Raw genomic sequence first — 11,086 nt, 5'->3', positions numbered from 1 at the left:
CTCACACAAAGCAATAATTAAGGTTGTAAACGAGTTCAGTCGTTCATGAGCTACTTGAGATAAGCTGGATAAAATAATGAATCGAGTTGTCCTTAAATGAGCTTGATCCTAAAATTAAGCTTATGTAATAAACGAGCCCAAGTTTTACTTACCAAGCTTAAACTAGCTCGTGAGCCTAAACGAATCTTTTATTTATATATTCTTATATAATATATAAAAATATATATTCATATAATGGTTATTATTTTGTAAAAAAATTATGATAAAACTAACTCAATAATATTATATTAAATATAAAAATTAAAATATATCTAAAAGTAATTAAAGTTTTATAAAAATTTATTAATAAATATACAACAAGCCAAGCCTGAGCCTGAGCGTAGCTTAAGTTAATTTGTAATGATGAGAGGGACACTCTCCCTTTAACCCAAATGTACTAACACCGCTAACAAATTAAAAATGCCCCCTCACTTTAACTCGGTAAGCGTGGAATTCATAGCTTCTTTTTGGGTTCACTCATCAGGTCGGCCCTGATAGAACGGTAATAGAGGGCGTTAAGTATCACACATTCATGGAGAATCACTCTCCATTTCACCAATAACTTATCAACTGAACGATAAATTTCCCAACCCATGTATGAAACTTTAACCATTGTTCACCAAAAACTAACATTCGTTCCGGTGTGTGTGTATAAATATATATAATTTTTTAAATTGAATACCCCTTTTTCTTATATATAATTTTTCAGTCTCACTTAATTCATTGTTCATGAATTGTGCATAGACTTTAAGCTTAGGTTGGAGGGGGTGCAATCCTAACTACCCCTAAATCTTAACCAATCTTGTTATGTACCTTATTTTTATCCTGAGCTATCCTAACTACCCTAAGAGGTGGATGAACTATCCTATACTACCCTAAAAAATTTTAATCTTATTTAAAATAACCAAACAAAATTAAACATAAATAAATAAGAACTTTCATTATAAATAAAAATACGGATTAAAATTACAAGCTACAAACAAAATTAAAATCATAAATACAAAATAAAAATACTACTTCTCATCCGAGGTACGTTAGATCAAGAGTTTCAAGATAATTTACAAGATCCGTTCAAAGTTGGAAAAGAGTTGTCGCATCGTAACTTGTCTACCACGTTGTCGTTATAAGTTGGCTTGATCGGAGGATCTCTTATGTAGATCCCTAATATCCCAAAACTGTCATTTTTTATTATCATAGTGTGAAAATATAACACACATATACGTCTCACACCGAATCTTGTCTATAATAATATAGGTCGCCTAAGAATACACGGTTTTACCTTTAGAATATCGAAAACATGCTCCACATATGTTCCTGCCCGGTACTTGAAGCTTCGAGAACCTTTTTTCCTTCGTCGAGACGAGATACGTGTACTCTTTCACAAACGTCAACCAAGTAGATCATGTCGGTAAGACAGTACCCATGTTAGTATTTTTGAGCATTTACATGTAATTGAGCGTATGATACGGATCCATTTAGACATCTGAGAAAAAGAGGAGATGTCATTGTTAGATCATGGTGGACCACAAAATGCATGAAAAAACCATAAATCAATTAAAGCCACCGCTTTGACCATGACTGTTGGGTATTCGTCACCTCTAAAATATTTGTAACATCCCAAATTTCGTTTGATATTGGGGTTTAAACAAAGTATAAAAGATAAATGTAAATATCTAAAGTATGAGGGTTAGATGGAAGGTTAAACATAAAACCCTAACCCTATCTTATAAGAATAGTCACCATCTCATTTCATTCCCATCCTTGCCTCCACACCGCAAGAAAACACACACTTCTTCATCCTTAACCCAATTCCCCTTTTTGAGAAAAACCACCCACAAAGAACCGACGATTCCCAGAGATATAACCATCGGATAGGTCTTAAATTTTACAGAGTGTTCATAGCATAAAAAAGAAGATTTACACTAGTTAGATCTTCGATTAGAAGTCGGGAAGTCCAGTTTTTATCATGCGAACGGTAATAGTGGAATATGGAATTTTCCGGCAATTGTTCAGCTTCTCCGGTGACTGTAGCGGCGGTTTCCGGTGGCGGCGAGCTGATGGGTTTGAGATCGGGGTGATACGGTTCCGTGGACGCTTGTATCACTCAATTCCGAGTTCGTTTGATATGGATTTGGTCTATTTGATTGATTTCGAACATAAATCTCAAAGGTACGTTTTTGTTGAAAATGTTTACTTTTCGTGTACGGGTTTGCATGAAAATTGGTAGGATGATAGAACGGGACATGATTATTGATAAAGTAATGAACTTGTGAGTAAACGGGTTAGTTTGTTTGTTTCGGGTAAAACAAGTAGTGTTCGGTTCGTGAAAAGGATGGGTACACGAAGTCGAATTTGCATGAAACTTGGTAGGATAGTAAATCGGACCTTATTATGTGAAAAAGTTGTATACTTGAACATAAACAAGTTGTTTGGAATGAAACAGGTAATACGGGTGACGTTTAGACCAACTTAAAGTACAAAAACAAACTTGTTGTGGCTCATAACTCGTTTTATCATTTAAAACATGCATAACGGGATGTAAGATATGATTAGGAATAAAGATACGAAATACCATGTTTGAATAGGGTTCTGGAGAAATGAAACGAATCAAATGGAAACAAATCGATTAGAATTTTAAATTTCATTCAATTAGAATCAGTGATTCGATTAGAATGTCATTCATTTAGAGTTGTCATTTGATTAGAATGGTCATTTGATTAGAATGGGCATTCGATTAGAACTGTCATTCGATTAGAATGGTCATTCGATTAGAACTGTCATTTGATTAGAATGGTCATTCGATTAGAACGGTCAATCGATTAAAATGGTCATTCAATTAGAACTGTCATTCGATTAGATTGGTCATTCGATTAGAACTGCGATTCGATTAAGATTGTGATTCAGTTAGAATGGTGATTCGATTAGAATGATGATTCAATTAAATGATATAGTTAGAAGTAGTTAATTGATACCTATAAATATTACATAGTTAGCCGTGCTCAGTTGAAGAGAGGTGTTACCATCAATTCTGAAATAAGCAGTACACATGTGAGTTTCTAGCCCCATTTCTTTGTTATGTTTTCGGGGCTGTGTGCATACTCAATGTGATTAGTTATATGAATATTTTATGAACGATATATGAAAGATATAGAAATGTTGAACACGTTTAGAAAGAATTAGAAGTATATATATAAATAAAAGAAACGTATATATGGTCGTATGGTTGTATGGCGTTATGGAATGAAGGGACCAGACCCTTATAATATCTGTGAGGGTAGGGACCAGACCCTCATAATATCTGTGATGTTAGGGACCAGACTCTTATAATATCTATGATGTTAAGGACCAGATCCTTATAATATCTATGATGATAGGGACCAGACCATTAAAATATCTGTGATGGACCAGACCCTAATAATATATGTGAAGTTATAGGGCAGAATGCTCTTTAAAACGTATGTATTAAATGAGTGAAAACCAGAAAGTATGAAAGTAAGGAAGTATGAAATAATGAATGTATGTATGCATACATGAAAGAAAGAAAACGGGTTTAGTATGTAATATGTATCTTCGAATATGTATATGTGTGTTTGTGAATGTAATTTACCAGATTAACTAGTACACCCTCAGCGTAGATGACTTTTATTATGCACGCAGACAAATAGGATGACGGAGCTGGCTTGAGGGAGGCACATGACATGGATTGAACTGACTGGCATCTAGTGAAGAAAAGTTATGATATTTTATGTTAAGATAATTTGAAAGTTTAAAATCAAGATTTGGATTATTTTGTAATAAACAGTAGACTTTTTTATATTCCACGAAAAGTTTTAATTTACTCTAATATTAAGAACTGTGTTTATGAGTAAATCCAACGCCAAAGTAGGGCACCGGGACTGGGGCCTTACAATATTAGCCTCGTAACTCGATAGGGTACATTCTCCAAGTTAGATGTGTACAGTCGAAGCTACCGCACATCCTTGGAAGGTGTTGTTTTGCTTCAAGTGCTTGATAGAAAACGGTAATGTCGTGTCTCTACGGTCTACGTAAGAAATTTCGACCGTATAAATGAACTACGACGTAACATAAAAACTGTAGGGATTCACGTGAAGTCCTTGAAGACATACATAAATACTCATCGTATTCGTCTGGAAGCGAGTTGTTTAATGGCCGAAGTTGCATTTTTTAAGGCCGGAAAACTCTTTTTCATCCTCGAGTCTAGGCCCACTTTATACCATTCTATATCGCCTACAATTTTTAAAAATAAAAGTTTTGACCTACGAAACCTATCTCAAAACATGTCTTCGATGTATTTCGGGTCGTTGACGAAATAATCTCCCATTAGAGCTTGGTTACTTTTTTGTGCGATCACTTGGCACGTATCTTTTTTAAGATGCCCCTGGTTCTTTTTATTCAGCTTGTTGGGAAAGATCATGGAGAAATGAGATATTATCATCAGCTGAGAATCTGTCATTGTAATAATCAGGTGGATTATACACTAAAAGAAAGTGTATGTTCATTATGAAGTGTAGGAGGAAAATAGTATAGGAATGAACAGTTGTGAAAGAGTTGGTTTAAAATTTGTTGAGTGTAAAGTTTATTAATAATGAAAAAAATAATTAAATGATTAGTTAAACTAGCCGTTGAACGGCTAGCCCAATCCCCAACAATCATATAGTGAGTGGGTGCTATAACTCGAAAATGAGACCCACCTGGTGTTTTTTGAGGGGTTGCGGCGGTGTTCCAGGATTACCCTCATGCCACTACTCGCTCCCACCCTCACAACCCTTATGCTATACGTAGTGGGAGGTAAAATGGGCTATTTGTGGGCGAAACACCCACCCCCCCAACCCCCAGACAATGATGGTCGACAAGGGGGGGGCTCTTTTTGTCGCCGGATTTTGTATGTATGTTTAATATTATTATATTATATTATATGTGTGATATATATAGGGGTGGATTAACGTACAATAATAGCTTATCGTACATTAAGTACGCGACCTTCCAGAGCGTTAGATTAAAAAACACGTGGTGGAATTTTCGTAAATAAACCAACAGTAGTTCGCGATCAAAATTCGTCGATTACAAATCGAGTCTGATCCAAATTCGGAACTCGTCGCTCAATATAATCCAATTTCTAAACTCTAATAACAGCTTTAAGTATGAAATCTTTAAAGTCAAAAACCAAATCAAAAACGAACGCGTTGAACATCAAGAAATCTTTAAAATTGATCAAAAAATGATGATTTAATCAATTTAATTGATGTGTAGAAGTATTTAGATTCATCAATCGATTATGGAATTGCATAAATAATGCACTAAATCTATCTCTGATTAGGGTTCAAAATATTATGTTTAAACATTCTGAAACAAAACTGAAGACCTTTAAACTTTCTGACAAAAAAGAACATCTTTAAACGTTTTGAAAAAAATAAACATCTTTAAACGTTCTAATAAATTCAAAGATGTTCTTGGTGTTCAAAAAAAAATGAACATCTTTAAACGTTCTAATATGTTTAAAGAAGTTACGGGTGTTAAAAAAATGAACATCTTTAAACGTTCTAATGCGTTCAAAGAAGTTCTGGGTGTTAAAAAAAATGAACATCTTTAAACGTTCTAATACGTTCAATGAAGTTCTGGGTGTTCAAAAAAGTTTAGAAGTTCTGAACTTCTAAACTTTAGAAGTTCAGAACTTCTAAACTAACAAAAAAGCACCTGTAACATGAAATTGAACACTGAAATCACTTCATATAAACTCGTAATCATCAAACAATTATCAATCGACCGTCAATTTGATCATCGATTCGATCATATGAAGAAAATATGGAACGTCTGCAACTGGGCTTCTGCAAATTGCGTATTTCAATTCAAATCAATTGAAGTGTGTGTCTACAAATGGCGCCGGTGACGATGGTTGAATCGATGCAACGGTTAATTATGATGGAAACGATTAGAAATAATTTACAAATTTGCCACCACGTGTTTTTTGAAATATAGGGTTGAGGGTGTCGAGTACGTAATGTACGATAAGAGATTATTGTATTTTATCATTTATCTATACATATACTACAATATTATTACACTCTTAAAACAAAAATACCTTATTTACTAATTTGACACCAAATGACACAAATCATCTTATTTTAGTCTCTCCACTACATATAGCCTCACTACATATAGCATTACAGTATATCCAAATATTTCACGGCCCACACGGGGTGTTTGATGAATCATCTTATTTTAGTCTCTCCACTACATATAGCCTCACTACATATAGCATTATTAGTTGTTCCTTGCTTATAACTTTGTTATGTACCACTTTCGTACAACTCCCTTGTCACAAAATGTGGGTTCTAGTGTATCAAATTATATGCATTTTAGTTAACTAAATTAGTTGTTAGTTTATTAAGTAGTGGGTCGGTTATGTATCTTGGCTATATAAGCCACTAGTTATGTGTTAGGGATTATGAATGAAAAATATTATGATTTGATTAATCAAAGTCTCTTCCGAAAATCTATGATTCTAGTCTAGCTTCTATCTATTTTCTTTGGACCATTTGATTAACGAACGAGGTTCGTAACAGTGGTATCAGAGCCAACCTCGGAGTGGTGGCCCACGGAGTGGTGGCTTGGAGTGAGCCAGCCGTGACCAACGTGGCCGTGACCAACGAGGACGTTGGCCCTTAAGGAGGGTGCATTGTTACGGACTGAAACCATTGCAAGGTATGAGACTTGTCCCACATCGGTTGTATGGGCAACTGATGTGGGGTTTATAAACCAAATGGGTTCCCTCACCTATCAGACTAGTCTTTTGAGTTGAGTTCTTCTGTTTGGCTAAGATGGAAGGAATCAAAACTGAACGGTGATGGGTTTGGCCTCACTTCACTCCAATAATTGCAGTCACTGTCTAGTCTAATTTAAAAAGAAAAACATTAAACAGTAGAATTACCACCAATCAAATTGGCCGTTGGTAAAAACACCTGCGGAAATATTTAATGTTACTGATGAATGCCAATCACAAAACATGCTTTTACGTTTGACATTAAAGTTCTTAATTACACGAGTCATTGAGTGTCGTGTCCACTACCTAATTAAATCAACTCGTAAAATAAACAAACAAATATTTTAAAATGGACTTTAAACGTTTATCATATCACAACCCATATAAGTATATGCCTTTTACATCAACCACACATCACTCGTCATCCTAATCCATTAAAGGACTCACATACAACACTCATCTTCAAGATCCTCAACTTTAAAGTTACATTACGATTCGTTGTTTGTCGATGGAAGGAACGATTCGTTGCGCTGCAAATTACGTTCCTCTTTCCCCGATCAGCTTCTTGGAGAGATCCGCTGTTGTGTATAGAGACAGATTATCGATCGTCTATGGTGATCATGTTAAGTTCACTTGGAAAGAAACTCACGAAAGATGTGTCAAACTCGCCTCATCGATTGTTTCTCGGTTTGGTATTTCTCGTGGAGATGTTGTATGTTTTTTAAGAGTTTCTGATTTGAAATCGTTGATTGCATGTGTGTTTTGACGAATTGAGCTCGAGCTTGGTGCATTTTGACTTACTTGGCTCGTGTCAAGCTCTTTTTCTACTGCTCAATTGTTATATATTGATTAATTTATATACATGTTAATTATTTATATATTTTGAAAAAGACCTTTAAATGTGCCAAAGCTCAGCCCTGAGATTGATTCTGAAGTGTTAATTAAATAGATAGAAGTTCAAAACTGTTAAAATTTAAATATAGAATAGGCTCGTTAAAACTCGACAAGCCGGTTTTTTCACGCAAGGCTCAAGCTTGGGCACAATTACTAAACGCGCTTTATTTGGTCTCGGGCTTGAGATATTTATTGATCCAATATCGAGTAGCTCGCAAAACGCTTGTCTCGTTTGTAACCTAGATAGTTTTTCGATTTCTTAATGCTAGACTAATACTTATCGATTGCTCCCACCTGTTTATATGTTTGTTTGATTATATGAAAACAGATTTTAAGGAACTTTTTGTCTAAACGTACAGGTGGTTTAGAAATATCATTTGTGTTTCAGAGATTGAATTTAATTCATTAATTTTTCTTAGATTACATTTTAACATATAATTTCATTTTTTTTCATTTTTACCCACATTTTGATATAGAATATTTCTAAATTACTTTGTTTTGATTATAACTTAGCTTCTTTGTAAATTTATATACAAATTTTAAAAATAGATGTAATCAAAGTTAACAAAACTTTATATTTAGATCATTTTGACTGCCCTTGGAGCTCCATCCTTGTTTATGTGTGGCGTCCGTAGCTTATTTAATTTTTCTTTTTCTTCTAGTTTTGATACGGATAATATAATTTAGAAATAAAAACTGTTGCATGTTTGTGAAAAAATAGGTAAAATGTTAAACAAGTTCCCTGCTTTTATATGCAACCTTTGCCTAGTTTTATATACAACTTTAAATGACTTTTACCAATTTTATGTGCAAATTTAATAAATCAACTTCCTTTCTAAATTTGTTGTTTGAATCTTTGAGCAGGTGGCCGTCCTAGACCCAAACATACCCGAAATGTACGAGCTTCATTTCGCAGTCCCGATGGCCGGAGCTGTTCTTTGCACCCTTAACATCCGTCATGATTCAGCAATGGTCTCCACCTTGCTTAAACATTCATCCGCCAAGCTCATATTCGTCGATCACCAGTTTCTAGATGTCGCCAAAGCCGCAATCGAGATCATGTCGAAATCGGATATTATCCCTAAAATAGTCTTGATCCCGGATTCCGGCCAACTTCCGAACTCGGATATTATTGAATATGAATCACTTTTAGTAATGGGAAGTCTTGATTTTGAGATCAAACGACCGAAAGACGAGTGTGATCCGATCACGCTTAATTTTACATCCGGGACGACTTCGAGCCCGAAAGGGGTGGTTTATAGTCACCGAGGCGCGTATTTGAACTCGTTAGCAGCGGTTTTGCTTAATGAGATGCGGTCTATGTCGGTATACTTATGGACGGTCCCGATGTTTCATTGCAACGGGTGGTGTTTAACTTGGGCCGTGGTGGCGCAAGGCGGCACAAATGTCTGCCTTCGGGGTGTTACCGCCAAGGGTATATTTAAATGCGTGTCACAATTCCGAGTGACACACATGGGTGGGGCCCCCACGGTTTTGAACATAATAATTAATGCGCCAGAAACCGAGCGGGCCCCGCTTTGGGGGAAGGTGACCGTGATGACCGGCGGCGCGCCTCCACCCTCACAGGTGGTTTTGGGTATGGAGAAGTTAGGGTTTGATGTGGTTCACGCGTACGGTCTTACCGAGACGTACGGTCCGGGAACCGTGTGTGCCGAGAAACCCGAGTGGGACTCGCTGCCGTTGGAAACTAAAGCGAAACTTAAATCCCGACAAGGCGTAAATCATTTGGGGTTAGAAGAAGTCGACATTAAAGATCCGGTGACGATGAAAAGTGTCCCATGGGATGCGAAAACGTTCGGTGAGGCCATGTTTCGGGGGAACACCGTCATGAACGGGTACTTAAACGACACTAGAGCGACACACGAAGCGTTTAAAGACGGGTGGTTTAGAAGTGGGGATTTAGGCGTTAGGCATTCGGACGGTTACATTGAACTCAAAGATCGTTCGAAAGATATTATCATATCCGGTGGCGAGAATATTAGCACAATCGAGGTGGAATCGGTGCTTTTCCGGCATCCTGCGGTTCTCGAGGCGGCAGTGGTGGGCCGCCCGGATGATCATTGGGGGGTGACACCGTGTGCATTTGTGAAACCGAAAGAAGGATACGAGTTTACTAGTGAGAAGTTAATAGGTTATTGTAGGAAATACTTGCCACGATATATGGCGCCCCGGACAGTGGTGTTTCGGGAGTTGCCCAAGACGTCGACGGGGAAGACGCAGAAGTTTGTGCTGCGGGAACAGGCCAAGGCGATGGGCAGTTTGCCGTTAAGCGGAAAGAGCAAATTATAGGGCTTATGTTGTTGAACTTAATAAATTAGACATTTGATTACATTGTAACGCAATTTAAAATGTTCCTTGTTAGAACATCTCCAACGTGTCTGATTAAACAAAGTGGTCAAAATTATTAATTGACTATTCTACTTGTGTAAATATTAACAAATGGGTGTAATATCTAACTGCCAAAATACCACTTAAAGTTCCATATCATAAATATACCAACATCATAACTATTTATTTTAACTAAACTATCGTTACAGAAAGGACAAGAGGGGAGGGTGTCTTCTCGTAACCACCTTCCGGCGTGAGAATAAGTACAGTTCTTAAAGAGAAAAAGTACTTAAGTATTTAGAGTAGATAGTGAGAAATGAATGAATACCTCATGAAGATTGTGAAGGTATTTATAGCCGAAGGGTATGGGAATGTGATTGGGCCAGCTGCCCCATTCTAGAAAATCCCTCGTAACCGTCTGGACACGTGCCCTCATATGATAGGTTGAGCTATACGTCCCATGTGCATGGCTATAACAACCTGGACACGTGTCTCTCTGTGATAGGAAGAGATAACTCTGGCCATGTGCACGGTTATAACAACCTGGCTAGCTATCTTTCATTCATTGGTTGATGGGTCATGTATTCTGCAAGAAATGATCTTGATAATTCTTTTAGAAGGTAGTTAGTTAATTACAATTGTCCCGTGGCATTGCCTTCGGTCATCTTAGCGGGTGAACATGCTATCACGCGGATGACTTCTGAGGGTGCCTAGATGCTTCCGCGCATGGTCTCCAGGACGTATCGTTGTTCTACCTTTAGTGAGTTATGCAGGTGATCCATATGTCCCGCGGATGGCATATGAGGGCCTTCCATCTGATCTGCGGGTGATACTTAAGTGTATTTGGGTCTTTTTGGTACCCTACCTCTATAAGTCCCCCCCCCCCCAATCCATTGTTTCTTCCATGTAAATTTTTATGCGGGTGAAATTTTGGACTTAAGATATATTTGGGGGGTTTTGAATCTTGAAGTTTTGGTGGAAATATCTTCTATTATGGTGTGGATAACCATGAAACGGACAATT

The 11,086-nt window shown here is 36.9% G+C and overlaps 1 protein-coding gene across 1 annotated transcript; it reads left to right on the top strand.

Moving 5' to 3' along the window:
- The first annotated feature begins 7,210 nt into the window (after positions 1-7,210).
- Positions 7,211-10,109, top strand: LOC143567043 (butanoate--CoA ligase AAE1-like). The gene is made up of 2 exons (XM_077053568.1): positions 7,211-7,532; positions 8,579-10,109. The coding sequence occupies exons 1-2, from the start codon at positions 7,329-7,331 to the stop codon at positions 10,022-10,024; spliced, it is 1,650 nt and encodes a 549-aa protein (XP_076909683.1). The 5' UTR covers positions 7,211-7,328; the 3' UTR covers positions 10,025-10,109.
- Positions 10,110-11,086: the final 977 nt, after the last annotated feature.

This window comes from Bidens hawaiensis, unplaced genomic scaffold, assembly GCF_021521415.1.
Source record: "Bidens hawaiensis isolate Kalapana, Puna unplaced genomic scaffold, B.hawaiensis_p1.1 tig00023204_1, whole genome shotgun sequence".
Lineage (NCBI taxonomy): Eukaryota > Viridiplantae > Streptophyta > Magnoliopsida > Asterales > Asteraceae > Bidens > Bidens hawaiensis.
The sequence above is the reverse complement of the archived record's forward strand: the minus strand, read 5'-3'. Positions and strand labels throughout refer to the sequence as shown.